The 15,785-nt window shown below is 35.5% G+C and overlaps 1 protein-coding gene across 2 annotated transcripts in view; it reads left to right on the top strand.

Annotated features, from left to right (window-relative positions):
• Positions 1 to 5,893: 5,893 nt before the first annotated feature.
• The window catches only part of LOC150109501 (ubiquitin-conjugating enzyme E2-24 kDa-like), a 72,552-nt gene continuing 62,660 nt past the window's right edge, over positions 5,894 to 15,785 (top strand). The window contains exons 1-3 of one of the 2 annotated variants that reach the window (XM_090413344.1): positions 5,894 to 6,002; positions 6,451 to 6,627; positions 6,980 to 7,030. In XM_090413344.1, coding sequence (XP_090269470.1) covers positions 6,473 to 6,627; positions 6,980 to 7,030 — 206 coding nt within the window. In that variant the 5' untranslated portion in view covers positions 5,894 to 6,002; positions 6,451 to 6,472. The other variant, XM_090413335.1, reaches the window with a different exon arrangement.

Below are 15,785 nucleotides of genomic sequence, written 5' to 3'. Positions count from 1 at the left end.
AAATTCAAAAGTCATATAATAAAGATTGCAAATACAACTCAGAGGATAATTGCAATGCTAAAATGAACATTGACATGTAAGGATATGAAAATTATTTCACTTCTTTACAAGGTCCTGATATCGCCTCGCTTGGATTATTGTGCGCAGATGTGGTCCGTTGGTTTCCTAAAATACATATACAGTGGTCAGAACGTGCAAAGGAGAGTGTGGTGTTAAAGATGATAATAATGACTGTGGAGTGTAGAATATGTGTAGAGATTGAGAATTTGTGAATTGCAGATACTAGCAAATAGGAGAAAGAGGGCTTATATGATAGAAACCTAGAAATTCAGAAAGGATCATATAGTATACCGATAGATGAATTATTTAATTTTATAGAGGGAGGAGAGACAATGAGAGGGCATCCATGGAAGCTGAGAATGAATACAGTTAAGAAAAGGAGAACTATGTTTTTCTTTCATTAGGTGATGAGTGGTTGGAATGGCATATCTTTGAAGGTGGTTACTGCATGTAGCATGAATAAATTCATGAAACTGGTTTAATACTATGTGGCCTTCGTCGATGAGTTCCTGACTCCCATGGGGACTTCTGGTAATAAAATAATAATAATTTGCAGACACAACACACTGGCCTCATAGCCTTAGTTGCTTTGGCAGTAAATCAAAACAACTTATCAACAACTATCTTGTCATTTCACTCTGTTGCTGGCATTGACAATTTTTTCTATATTGCTTGATATCTGTAAGGCTGTTCATCTCAGCATGTGAAAAATATTTGCACACTCACTTCATGTGAGTGCGCAAAAATGTAGCAGTTATCACTCTATTATTAGTATTGATCTCAATTCAATTGTATAATTATATTTCATTTATTCCTCTCTGCTCTCCGTCTGCTTCTTTTACTACTGAATCTTTCCAACATTGTTTGTAAACATTTGGGTTTGAATCCCTTCAAGGCCTCAAGGAACGCTTTTCTAATTTTTGTCAATTCTGAGACTAAAGTTGAATCAGCTAGAATCAGCTGGAGAAAAATTATCTCCAGCCCCACAGAGAAGATTTGTTCATGCCTTGATAAATAATGTGCCATCAGCATTATCCTGAGTCAGGTAAGAGCAATAAAATAAAAATAAATTAGCTAACGCCTTTAGGGAGTAGGCGAGGCCTTTTACTCCTATCTAGCTTCTGTAGACTGAGTGGGCAGTTCAATCTCCACTGGTAGCCAATCAGATAGTTGGTGCAATGCTATCACTAATTATGAATGGCAACGGATGAAAAGACGGGAAAACAAGTGCTGCCATCTCTCGGTACCTATCCCTAATAGGATGTGTTACCGTTTGAAATAATGTGGGCTCTACGTCGATTTTCTCGAGTTTACGGGACGAAAAACCTGAGTTTCCGGAATTATAAAATTCGATTACCCGTGCCAGAGATCGATTAAACCAGGAACCGATTGAAGAAAGGCTTAGAATATGTTCCTCCAATAGAAATATATAGAATAAGTCAGTGTCCAGTCCAATTCCTCCAATAGAAATATATAAAATATACACTCATGAGCTGTTGAATCAGAGATACCTGCCTAGTAGCGGGTAACACCCCATTTTGCCTTGATGGCGGTGGCGATGCTGCGTGGCATAGACTCCACAAGGCACCGAAAGTGTTGGGGAGCCAAACTGATCCATGACCTCTACACAGCCTCCCATACCATATTGGTCGAAGCAGGGTTCAGGGCATGTACATGGGCTGTTCAATAAGTAATAAGACTAATTTTACTGTGGCGAAACCACTCATTACAATATTAATTTCTGTGGAATAAAGAAATGTTGCTGTCTGTATTAACAAAAGAGGTTGATAGATGGCGTATAGGGCTGATGTGCCAGAGTGTCACGTGACTAAACGCAAGTGCTCATCGGCGCCCCTACGAGGCGCGACCAGTCTTCGAAATCGAAGCGTCCTTGGAACAGCGTTATGCGATTAAATTTTGTGTGCGTTTGCAAAAATCGGCATCGGACACTTTTAACATGATACGCGAAGCTTTCCACGATGAAGCAATGTCGAGGGCAAGTGTTTTTCACTGGCATAAAACTTTTAAGGAAGGAAGGCAAAATGTGGAAGATCTTGAACGTGAGGGAAGACCTTCAACTTCTATCACAATGATCAACACGGCAGCGATTATCATCAAGCACGTCAAAAGGAAACGGCCATTGCTGAAGAATGGCTTCTTATTGCACCACAATAATGCGAGGCCACATATTTCTGGTTGTGTAGTGGACGTTTTGCAGAAGAACAACACAGATATCCTACCACACCCTCCATACTGTCCTGATCTCGCACCGTGCGATTTCTGGCTGTTTCCTGAACTCAAGAAACCACTAAGAGGCCACCATTTCGAAAGCAACAAAGCATGTATAAAAGCTGCAGAGGTGGTTTTGAAAGACCTCTCAAAAACGGACTCTCACATGTGTTTAAGAAGTGGACGCAACTTTGGGACAAATGCATTGAGTCTCACGGTAGTTATTTCGAAAAAGACCATGTAAATGATGACGATTAAAGGTAATCTGTTTTCTGTATAAATATAGTCTTATTACTTATTGAACAGCCTACATATACAGTATCTCTCTCTCTCAACAGCATCCCAGGTGTGTTCAATAGGATTGAGGTCAGGGGACCTTGGGGGACAGCCAAGCATCCTCATGTCCGTGGAGTGTTCATCCACCACCCACAATTCGGGAGCGGTGGGCCGGTGCATTATCTTTCTGTAGGTACTGTAGGTACAGGTCTCCTGCAGGGTGCTGTAGGCACAGAAATGGGTGCACATAATCTGACAGCAGGTCTCTGTATCGTTCGCCAATGAGGGACGATCGTAGATGTACCAGGGGACCTATTTCACCATCGGCCTGAACTGTACCCTGTTGGCACAAGGGATCCATCGCTTTATGTGCTTGACGATGCACTCGTACCCTGCCATCGGAGTGTACCGTGTACCTCGACTCATCAGTCCAGGCGACCTTTTTCCATGCGTTGAGGGTCCAATGGCAGTGTTTCTGCACCCATGCTAATCGTTGTGCCTTGTGATGTGCGGTGAGCAGAGGTACCCTAGTCGGGTGGTAGCTTCTGTATCCCATAGAGAGGAGATGGTGTGGCTGCTCACACATCATTGTTGTTGTCCAGCATTGAATTGGCGAGTGATCTGTGGCCATCTATATGCTGTTACCATCCGAGCTAGCTAATGACGTCCCCTGTCATCGACACGTTGTACACCACGGGAGTTTTCCCTGGCAGCTGTAGTTTTACCCGATTCCATTTACCCATGGTACACTCTTGACACAGTGGCCCATAAAAAACCCAGTGCCTGCATAACTTCGGAGATGGAGTGCCCCATACGTCGGGCTCCGATTATCTGGCCGCAATCGAATTCGCTGAGATCTCGAGTCTTCCTAATTCTGTGCTCGACTATTACTCAGACGGTCAGTACAAGGTCTGACGCATCCCCATCACGCACCACTATTCCATTCACCAGGGCGACCACAGCACCATTTCACCAACACGGCAGGTATCTCTAATTCAACTGCTCATGAGTGTATATTTCATACTCCTAAAATATATCCGGAAAATTTAATTTTGTTTCAAATTGCACATTTAGAGCAGAATGTAACGTAGATATAGTACGCACACACTTCAGAGAGCTTCACTTGGAGACTTGCCAAGAATAGTCGATTCATGCTGAAGGGGAGAAAGAAATGAAGGACGTACGTTTGGTCGCCAACACGCGAAATCACGTGCTTTATAGGTAAAATTTTCCAACTTTATACAAGCAACATAGTTAACACATTAAAAACTACAATGATCATAAAAGAGAAGTTAATTTTCCGACGTGTAATAATAAAGAACTCATCCCACAATACGGATTGATTACCCTATTATCGGAATGGATTCTCCTTTGTTGACATGCGCAGAAGTGTCGAAGGGTCTCGAATCTGTGGGCGTCAGTAGCGCACTCCGGATTTAATCTTGGAGGGGACTGAGCACTCAAGATTTAATCTTGGGGAGGGGGGAGAACACTCATAATTTGATCTTGGGGGGGGAGAGTTGAGTAGACGATTTGAGAATGCACACTACATTGCATACGACTTATGACTGAGCATCTGCAGTGATCGCCAATACATAATACCTGTGATCTTCTCTGGCTTGGCTAGGACAAACGAAGTAGCACTCGGTCCTCAAGAGCACTACTTCTTTCGCCTTGCGTTCACAGTGGCTGGGATTCCCGAGAGCTACAGGGTATTTCAACTTTATGTGGCCACTAATTCATAAGTAGTATAGAAATAGAAGACAAACATAAATTTTAAAAAATGAATTTTAATTTGGAAATGATTTTTGGGAAATTTTCTAGTGTTTTTTTTCCCCTTTTTCTTAGGGGGACCAGGGCCCCTTGGCTCCTTCCCTGGGTGCGCCACTGATGGGCGTACTATACTCATTATGTGAAATCCAGTTATAATTTCGTCACTATAAATGGTGCGATCGAAGCCCAAATTGAAATCATTCGATAAAATTTAACGGATATGCTAAATACCAAATTTTATTATATTCTGTCTACCAGTGCAGATTTATTACTATTAGTTTGGATCAGTTGCTCTTGCAGTCGTTTTTGGCAAATTTTGCACACAAAAATAATATGATTGAAATCAAACGGGAACCACGTGACATATTGTAGCTCACATTCTAAAGCTTACATTTCATAAAATTCTCTGAGTGAAGTTATTACAATATATAAATTCCGATGCGTTTTGGTCCTATGCCTCCCTGCATATAAGTTAACAGAAACGAAAATTTAAATGACTAATAACTTTTGCAATTCTAGTAGCTGAATGTCAATTAAATTCATCTAACCAGCTTTAGAAATTACTTTTTGAGTACAACCCGCATTAAAAAAAAAAAAAGGAAAAAAAAACAGAATTGTGCTTGTGTAACTCAAATAATCGGCGGTTTTTATTTTGTGTGTGTTGGTGTACAAAAATTTATTTTTTAAAAAAGTACAAAATTATTTGTCTAGACATACGTGATTGACATAACGATACTTTAAAAAAAAGGTTTAACATATGCAAATAAATTACAATTTACTTTACATGTGTTAAACCTTTTTTTTTTTAGTGTTTTATATATATATATATATATATATATATATATATATATATATTATTACAAAATTATTAAGTTATTTTGGGGGAAGCAAATATTTTTATTATTATTATTATTATTATTATTTGACACCTCCAGGGAGTCCAAAGAACTCATCGAGGGAGAGTGTGCCAACAGCATCGAACGATTGGGTCCCTTCCAACTACTAACCGCGCTCAAACTTACTTAACTGAGCCATTCGAGTTTTCTAATATTAAAAATCTTTTATTTGGACTTTTAAGGATTTAGGGGGATTGCTATAGCATATAGCCTATCTACGATTACAGTACAAACTGGCTAAATATAGATAAATAACAGTTAATCCAATGGATATTCGCTGTTTCATTTAAAACTGGTAAATACTGATCAAATATTTACCAGTATTTACCAGTTTTAAATGGTAAATACTGATCAAATATATAGAGCTCAACTGCGTAATAAATTATGACGTAATATAAGTAATCTATAAGTTATTAACGCGTAGTAATTAAAACTACCTTAGTTTAACGTAGTTTTATCATCAAAAAATAATGTCTTTCACTGGATTACCATTTGGGTGTTTATTGCGATTTCGGCTTGCTTTCAAAAATAACAAAACTACTGAAGAGAAGACATTTGTAGAATATTTCAATTTATTAGTTTATAGGAAACGATTCTTATTTAAAAAAAATTCTCCTATTAACGATCCGTTGAACTTAAAAACAATAGCAACTGTAATTTCTCTATGATATTGTAACTGCAACTCTCTCAGTGACATCCCTACGTTCACCTTGACGGGGAGGGAGGAAACTCATCAGTAAGAACAGCCTTCGAACGGAAGCTTGATAGGTATTAGGGCTGGGAGATGATTTTATAGTTCGTAAATTTAAAATATTTAAGAGATAATGGGTGTAACTGTTGTTTATATTTCATTATAGAGGGTTCGGTAATGCTTTCGTGCAATTCGTACTGTATAAATAATATGTGTTATAAGTAGAATTGATAGTCATATGATATGTGTCTTTGTTGGGTGACTATAGAGAATCCGTCAGTAACGAGACTAGTCCAGCGTGCCTCATTCTAGGCCACGCGCTTTGAACCTTGAGATTGGGAACTAGGAAGGATAACGTTATTATTTACTTTTTATATTTTTTTCTGGAAATTGTTTACTTTTTTTTTTAATTTTGGTTCAGTTCTATAACGTGCGTAGTTGCATATGTATAGTATAGTATAAGTAATAGCTTGCTACATTAAAGTCACTTTTGCATAGATTTCTATTCCCCGTTTTTGTTGGCAGGCATTTGGTTCGAAATCGGGTTATGTCGGGCGACCGCTCCCAGGCAGGACCTTCTGGCGCTAATAACCGAGGTCGGAGCACTAGTACAGCAAACACAAACTCCGAGCGCGAGAAAGAACACAAGGACGCAAAACCAAATCCAAAAATGTCTAAAGCACTAAGCACAAGCGCTAAAAGGTAACAATATTCGTGTTCAGTTATTTGTATGCAATTGTGAAATAATATTGCAGTTATATTAGCATTTTAAGTTAAGAGGAATTTTAAAGCACTTAATTGTATCTTTATTAATAAGGATAATATAATGAGCTTTTATTTCAATCTGGTTAAGTGAAAGAAAATATAATGGAGCAATAATACAAAGAGAACTTATGCAAAATAAGAAGATACTGGTTTTGAGAATCAGCGAAAATAAATTAATTCATTAAGCGAGATGATACATTCCCTTACTGAATTGAAATTGATTTCAAATCCAATTATTGATCTTGAAAGTAGTTACAAGTATGAAAGCAGTTTTCTTCTTCCCCAATAGAATACAAAAAGAACTAGCTGAGATTACATTGGACCCACCACCAAACTGTAGGTAAGTTGTGTAATACTAATCTTTAACGATTTAACGAATATATAAATATATTTTATCACAGAATAAAATATAAAAATTAAATGTTTTTAGCAGGCTAGAATTCTAATGATGTAATATGCAGGTATGTGAACATGAGAAATCTTATTGTGTGCTTATTGGCATCCAATCATTAAAAAAATAATAATTTTCAAAGTAGCTCATCTAGTAATCTGCTGTTGTCTATTCTTTTATAAAATTTATACAAATTTCTAGTTTTATTATATATAATCACCCCTCCTTTCTTATAACTTTGCATATAAATTATATGTCCTAACATCTCTCTCTCTTTCTCTCCTTTTGGACCAGGGAGATGGAACGCAGTGTACTGTATTAATGGAAATGCACTGCAGGAGGAGGTGAAGGAAGTAAGGAATTTGTGGCTAGCATTTTGAATAAGATTTCATAAATTTCAAACTAATTAGTAAATAGCCAGACATTTTCTGAAAGTAATAAATACATTATGCAGAGCTGCAGCAATTCTCCATTGATTCCAGAACATCATCCAACAACAAACTGATATACTTGATCTGATTTATTTTGTAAATATATTATTATTTCAATCTTTCACCAAGAAACAGTCTATCTAGAGTGGCAATATTTTTATATAATTTAATTTATAGTTGCAGAATATTTTAATAGGCCAAAATTTTTTCATGCAATTTGCAAATACATGTGAAAAGGACTTTATTTATTTTGTATGGTTTGTTTGCCTTAAGAGTAAAATTTATATATTAATTATTGATGTTTTTTTCCTCTCCTGCTATAAAAAAAATTTGAAAAATCATTTGGAAACCGGGGAGTTATTGAATTGTGTGTACAGATAATGTTGGAGCCTTGACAGATAACAGATTAATTTTGAAGAAAATTGTCGATCGGAAGTTAGTAATGTGTGACTTTTTCATGTAATACTATCATAATTATCCTGTATATCCCTCCCCCCCCAAGGATACATATCAGGAATTTGATCCTACAGCCATTTGGAGAGCAGAGATGATATCCACTTTATCAAACTAGGCCTGGAGATATAAATGATTTTTCTGTTCAGTTTTATTATTTCAAGAATCCCATTGGGGGTAAGATAAAACAAATATTAAAAAATTTGATACGTGTTCAGTCATAATGGATAACTTTATTGTTGTAGACCGTTTGTGACTTAATTATTAAGGCAGATCATTATTACCATTTTAAATATTTAAGAAAGGGACAAAAATAAGAAAATAGGTTTCTAAACATTTCAGAATCACACAAAAATAACTTTATACTTCAAGCTTAAGCCTAGAAAGGCCTAATTAACTACCTCTAGCCATTTTATTTATAACCTGCTATTGTTACCAAATGTGCGATTAATGTCTTCCACCATTCAGTTTACATCAGTGCTACTAACAACTTGTTATTGATGCCAAGTGTTGTATTAATTATCACAACAATTGCACATGTTCAGGTATTGTTAACACTTCTCAAACTTTATGTAATATACTGACATAATTTTGCCAGTCTAATTGGTTCTCAGTGTCTGAAAACATTCACTACTGTATATACTTATTGAATAGCCAGAATTTCTGAAAGTAATAAATCTTTTAAGTACTGCAGGTAAACTGAACAGTTGTTGAACATAATTTCAAAAAGTCCTAAAACACCATGTTTTATCAAAACATTTCTAAACATTTCAGAATCACACAAAAATAACTTTATACTTCAAGCTTAAGCCTAGAAAGGCCTAATTAACTACCTCTAGCTATTCTATTTATAACCTGCTATTGTTATCAAATGTGCGATTAAATAAATTTTATAAAATTTATCAAAATCCATTAAGAGCAACTTAATTTTTTCCAAGCCACTTCAGACCTCCAAATAAGTTGGTCAATGCTCTTACACTGAGAAATGAAATTCATCTCCACTTAAAGACAATCACAAACATCCATATCTATGGTGAAATTTGAACCTGCAGCCTGTTAGTTGGAGAGCAGATATGCTAACTACATGGACTGGCAACTTTTCTTAATTTTTCTCAGAACTTTCATATCTGTGGTCTCGAATCAACTTTTATTTCTAACTCGCTTTCCAAATCTGCATAAGTCAAAATTGATTTGAACATTCTTATATATTGCTAGTTTGGTGTTTTGGCTAATTTCTCTTTTATTACATATAAAGTTCAACTGATATTCCCATCTTTTATTTTCATAATTTAATTTACCATCTTCACTAAAAATATTGTACATAATCTGTTCAAAATGTTTTATTTATTCTGCAGCATTCTATTGAAAATACAGTTGATATTTTCATCGTTCCTGTCCATTTTCATACTTTTGTCTTTTTTTTTTTATTGCTAATTTTTATAAAATTTGTTTTAGCAGTTATTCAGATTAGTTCAGGAATTCTGAAGATTTGTACTGGGTTTATTAGGAGTATAGCATCCTCTATAAAATGTATAGAGCTGAGTTTAATCTCAGATTTAAATCCACTTTCCATGATAATATGATCCATATAGATGATGAATATCAGTGGAGATAGCATGCATTAGTGGTTATGGATAACACGATTTTACATCAGGCCATCTTCTTGTATATCATTGAATTCCATCCACTGATTTTTTGTCTGTGGTATCTTCCTGTATATCATTGAATTCCAACCACCGATTTACAACTTAGAGAGTATGTATTGCTCTGTACGGTATCCTGTTTGCATCATAACTTATAGAATTTTAAAAATTTGAATCTAGAATAAGTGAGAAGGTAAGAATCAGTATGATTGATAAAAACTACATGACTATAGTATTTTCGGGATTTGTGGTCACATACTATGAAAGAGAAATACCACAGTCCAAAAAGAATCTCTCAGAACCACATTTCTATACTATAAAGTAACTTTACTGCTTACACATGTAGCAAAAATTATAGAGAATTTTATTTAAAAACACTGCTATATTTCATCCAAGGTTACATGATGTTGGAGAAAATATATTAGATTTTTTTAAATAAAATTCTATATAAATTTTTGCTACATGTGCAAGCCATAAAGTTACTTCATAATGTCAAGCACATAATGTCCCATTAGAAGTGTTAATTACATTTCTATACTGGAATTGAACAATATATTAAATAGTTCAAAACAATGCTGTGTTCTCCAAGTGATTTATTAACATGAAAGTGTTCATTTGTTAAATCAAGAGGTACAGATTTCCTGAATAGAATATGGGATGAGGAAGAGCTACCATAATCTTGGCAGAAAGATTTACAAGTTTATTCCTGTTTATAAAAAAAAAAAAAAAAAGGCAACTGTAAAGACTGCAAAAATGAGTTTAACAGCTTGCTCACATTTTATGATAATATTGTGATTGAGTTAGACGAGGGGAATGGATACACCATGATACTTGTGTACTTTGCTGAGGCTTATATCAAAAAGTAGTACATGGGAGCTATGAATCTGCACGATCTAAGGTGATAAGTGCTGTACCACAGGGATTAATGAAAGTTTATTTTTCACTTGGTTAGTGTATAACAGTGGGAGCCAGGCCCAAGCTGTGGGTAGAGATGACCTGCGAATGCTTCTGCCTGGTATCCCAGCTTGGGCCTGGCTCCCACTGAAGAGACCTCAATAAAGGTCGAAACTAGTCTGGGTAGTGGCCCTTCCCTTAATGCATAACATTAGACATATCTGCAAGGAGATGTGTTTTGCATTATAAGATACTGAGACAGGAGTGTCGATAGTTTGCTCCACCTTTGCAACGAGTTGACCTGGTGTTCTACCACCTTACCCCAGTCCGGAAGATACTTTCAGGCGCAAACTTTGTTTGCTCACACTTGGATAAAGGATTAAACTAAATTTATTATACCACAGGGATTAGTGTTTGGTTCACTGTTATTTGGTATTTATATTAACGACATTGGAAAGAATTTGGCAGGTGAAACTGTTAGCTGATGATGCAAGATAGATATGGTAATTTGTAATACGACTGAATATGTGACAATTACAGAACGATGTGAATAGTTTGGATTCTAGACAAAAATGGCCTTTCAGTTCAATGTCAGTAAATGTAAAGTTTTGCACTTACTAAAGCAATTGATGCAAACTCATTAGCCTTTATATATAAGTAGCCCAGTCATGAAGATACTTCATGCACAAACATTGTTTGGACTTGGATAAAGGATTAAACCAAGAATATAATTTCTTGGCATCTTTAATTTATAGTATAACCAAATGAAAAAACTTTCAACATCTATCTGTAATCCAGAGTGGTTTAATAATAAGGTGCGACACCTTTTGACTACTTGTATATGGATAATATATGACTTTTGCATTATTTCAACCTTGGTATCTGGAATAAATTGACCGTGAGATGTGGTGATTAATACCCTTGGAGGGCAATGGATGGCAATGCTGTAGCCAATGAAGTTCTAACTGAGGCTAGGCTATTGCTGTTACCCTCTTGCCTTGATCAGAGCTTTAATAGCTCAATAACACCTTATCCCTACACTATCCTCTACAGATAACGGGGAAGATGAAAAGCATTCTTGCTTCGCCCCTTTAAGCCAGTCCTTATAAGGACCTTGGTATCTCTTTTGGGTCTGGTTCCCATTAATTGTAGAGAGGTTCTGCTTGATGGCTGGTTTTTGGCCATTGCTGGGTGGCACCACTGCCGAGTTTCCTGTCCTTTCAGGTCAGGAATGATGAGTTAGTAGTGATCCTTTAGGGTCACTTAGTGAGATTGAGTTCTCTTTTAGATCGCTCATAGTTTTTTGGAGAAGTATCATCACACTTTAACATACCTCAGTAAAGGTCCAAACAGGTCTGGATAGTTGCCTTTCCCATAATGCATTACATTATACACATCTAAAAGGGTGTGTGTGCTCTTGCATTAAGGGATACTAAGGCAATGATGTGAGGTCATTAACCTGTATATACAAGTAGCCCAGTCGTGAAGATACTTCATATGCAAACAACTTGGATAAAGGATTAAACCAAGAATATAATTTCTTGACATCTTTAATTTACAGTTATGCACTTTGATGTAATGAGATGTTCAATGTCATTATATTGCTGGGATTATGCTAGAAGAAACTGATCAGGTTTTCAGATCAGATCTTGGAGTTTTAGCAGATTTGAAGTTCAAGGGCCATATAGCAAAGATTGTCAATACAACCTTGTCATATTGCCTCTTTACATACCTCACTTGGATTATTGTGTGCAGATACAGTGGAGAGAGAGAGAGGGAGGGAATACAAAAGGAGGGTGTTAAAGATAATATTGGGACTGGAATGTTGATTACGAGGATAGATTGAGAATTTGTGGACTGTGGATAAACGGAAGAACATATAAACTTCTTAAAGGGTCATATTGTTAATTTCCATTGTATGGAAATTAACAATTCCATATATATGGAATTGTTAATTTTATGGAACGTTGAGATTGGATGAGTTGGTATCCATGGAAGTTGATAGTGAATGCAGTCAAGAAAAGGGTAAGAGCTAAATTTTTCTCTGAGAGTGGTGCACGATTGGAATGCCTTTAGAATTCATGAGTGCAAGTAGTGTGACTGAATTAAGAAAAGATATGACAGCTAATGTGTTACATGTAGCCTCTCTTGATGAGTCCCTGGAGGTCTCGGGTGGTAATAATAATTTATTGTGAAATAATTCTGAATATTGGTTTCAAAATGCAAAAATGGTCATTACAACAATTAGATATGAGGAAGAAACTGGATTCCAGTAGGACAGATCCTATGCAGAACAGTTACTTTTTCTTGGAAATTACTAATTGAAAAGCACAATAAATTTGGTAGACCAATGCATGTAGTCTTAAGAAAAATAAATAAAACAAGTTGGATAGAAAAGAAAACAAACAGCATAGTCAGACAAGAATTATTGTATAAAAAGACAATAATAGAAAAAATTAGAAAACAACAACTGAGATGGTTTGTCCACACTGTATGTATGGACGTAGACAGACTTCCTAACATCCTAATCAGTACTTTTTCAACTGAAAAAAGAAGACATGGAAGACAAAGAATTACCTGGCTGAAATTAATAAAGAACATTTTGGGATGCAGAATATATAAGGAACTTTTTCGAACAGCAAGGAATAGAGAAGACTAGAAATCCTGCTCAAGAGAAGATTCAACCCGTCTTAGATGGAAGAGAAGAAGAAGAATGCGTGTAGTATTTATAGACTATGGAAAACCTTTGACTGTGTGAACAGAAATCAGCTTTTATAAACACAGGCTGATGAAATCCCAAACCAAATAATAATAACAGTCTATAGTCTGCAATTAAGTTATAGATATAACTTAATTGCATCAGATTGGAATCTGAATTATCAAATTGGAAACTAATAAAGAATGACTTCATAATTGGATATATATATATATATTATTTTCTTCTCTTCCACTCATGGCAGGTTGAGTTCCTCAAAGATGAATTTTTGCCATTTCTTTTTATCTTTTTATGAAGTTCTATTATGGAGTTTAAGTGGATGCTTTCTTTAATGTTGTTAATCCATTTCTTTCTTTCTTGGTCTTCCTCTGCTGGGCTGTCCTTCAATTCTACCATTTAATAATATGTTTGGTAGTCTTTCTGGGTTCATTCTTGAAACATGTCCAAACCAGCTTAGTTGGCCCTTTTTTAGTTCTGTAATTATTGTTTCTTTCAAGTTAAGTTCTTCTCCAACTTTCATTTGTTTTTCTTTCTGTCCAGTTTGTTCTATTGATTTTTCCTAGGCATTTCATTTCAAAAGCATTAAATTGATCCATTTCTTTTTTCTTAAGATCCAGCATTCTGAGCCATAGAGTACTGTGGGAATTATCATTGTTTTTATATATTTTTGAGTTCTTTGCTTAATCTTTTATTGTAGTCTGCCCATTGTTATTCATCTATTATTGAATATAATATACAAATAAAAATAGGAAATATTGTTTCCTATTTTTATTTGGATTACTTCCCTTTTTCTTCCTATTACCATTAGTTTTGTTTTACTAAAATTGATTTTCATATCATATTTGTTACTTGTTTGATTTATTTATTTATTTGTATGGAGTTTCCTCCCTTTTTCTCCCCCATCCCTATTGGGGTGAGTTGAGTCCCATTATGGGGGGGGGTTAAGTATTTATGGCTGTAGATCTGTGTGTGTTCATGGGGCCAGTTTGCCTGCTTGCAGGATGAAAAACTCCAGATAAACTGTCAGAAAACACCCTACTGCCCGTGCCCAAGACTGGCTAACTTGGCTATGGCTGAGGAAGATCCTCAAATTCCTCACGTCTTTGACGGGAATCAAACCTAGGACACTCCTTCCCCAGTCATATGGTTGCGAAGCGCACAGCCACTAGGCTAACTGCACGGACTTATGTTTGATGCAGCTTGGTCAGGATATTTTCTAATTTTTCTTGGCTCTCTGTAGTGATAACTATGTTATCAGCATACTTGAAATGTGTTATATTTCTTCCATTTACAGGTATGCCTTCACATATCTGTAGTCCTTTGTCTGCTACTTCTTTTAAGTATAGGTTGAATAAATATGGTTACAATGGACAGCCTTGCATAACTCCTTTTTTAATTGCTGTTTGATCTGTTTCTATGTTTTTGCACTATTGCTTATGTTTCTGAATAGTAATTCTTGATACAATTTAATAGGTATTTGTCGAACTCTCTGTTTTCTAGAATTTTAATGCATTTGCTTCTGTTTATTGAGTCAAAAGCTTGTTTGAAGTCGATAAAACAGCAGTAGTTTTTTTTGTCTCTTATAAGATCTGCTAATTTTTAATGTGAAAATTGCATCTATTATGCTTATGCTATTTCTAAATCTCATTTGTCTTCCATCTGTTCTTTTTGAAGAATCCTAATGAATATTTTATAACAGTGACTTAAAAGAGTGATAGGTCTATAGTTAGTGCAGGATCTGACATCTCCTTTTTTTTTTTTTTTTTTGTGGATGGGTATGATCTGGCCTGTTCTCCATTCTGTTGGTAAATTTCTCTTCTTTAGTATTTTGTTGAACAGTTTCTTTAGATAATTTATTATGCTTTCCCCCCCCCCTTTTTTTTTTTCTAGAAGTTCTTTTTTGAATGTTGTCTATGCCTGGTGCTTTTATCATTTTTCATTTGTTTGTATGCTGTATGTATGTGTTTCTTCATTTAGGTGACAGTTTTTGTGTCAGAACTTTCTTCTGGGTTGAAGGCATCTTGATCTATGTTTTCTTCAGCTGCAAATGATTAGTCCACATTTCTTTTATTGTTTCACTGCTAGTTGTTGTGGTTCCATCTTTTTGCAATATGAAACTGGATTGGGTGAATGTGTTCTAGTTATCTCTTTAACTATTTCATAAATGATCTTGGACTCATGTTTTTTGTATGCTTCTTCACATATTCCTGCTTTTTCCTTCTAAATATGTGATTTTTGCTAAACTGCATTTTTTGTCTATTTCTTTATTCGAATTTTTGTATAATATTCTATTTTCTTCTTTTGAGATGTTTTTGGATATTCTTTTTCTTCCCCGTCTGGTGTAAGCCAATCTTTATTTACTCTTGTCTGGTAGCCCGGGTGTTTCTTTAACCACCCAATCAGCCATGATGTGTATACATGTCCAGGTTACCATGGATGTGAAGTACATATTAAAATTGCAATACCTTTTGATATTACATTGAAATATATGATGGATACGAAGTGTATGAGGAGTGATGTATTTTATTCATATTTTAGTGGATAAAATATTTTTTCCACTTTATCTT

This window comes from Typopeltis vanoorti, chromosome 2 (assembly GCF_054136105.1).
Source record: "Typopeltis vanoorti isolate ZY-2024b chromosome 2, IOZ_Tvanoo_1.0, whole genome shotgun sequence".
Taxonomy (NCBI): domain Eukaryota; kingdom Metazoa; phylum Arthropoda; class Arachnida; order Uropygi; family Thelyphonidae; genus Typopeltis; species Typopeltis vanoorti.
This window is presented reverse-complemented; position numbering and strand designations above follow the sequence as displayed.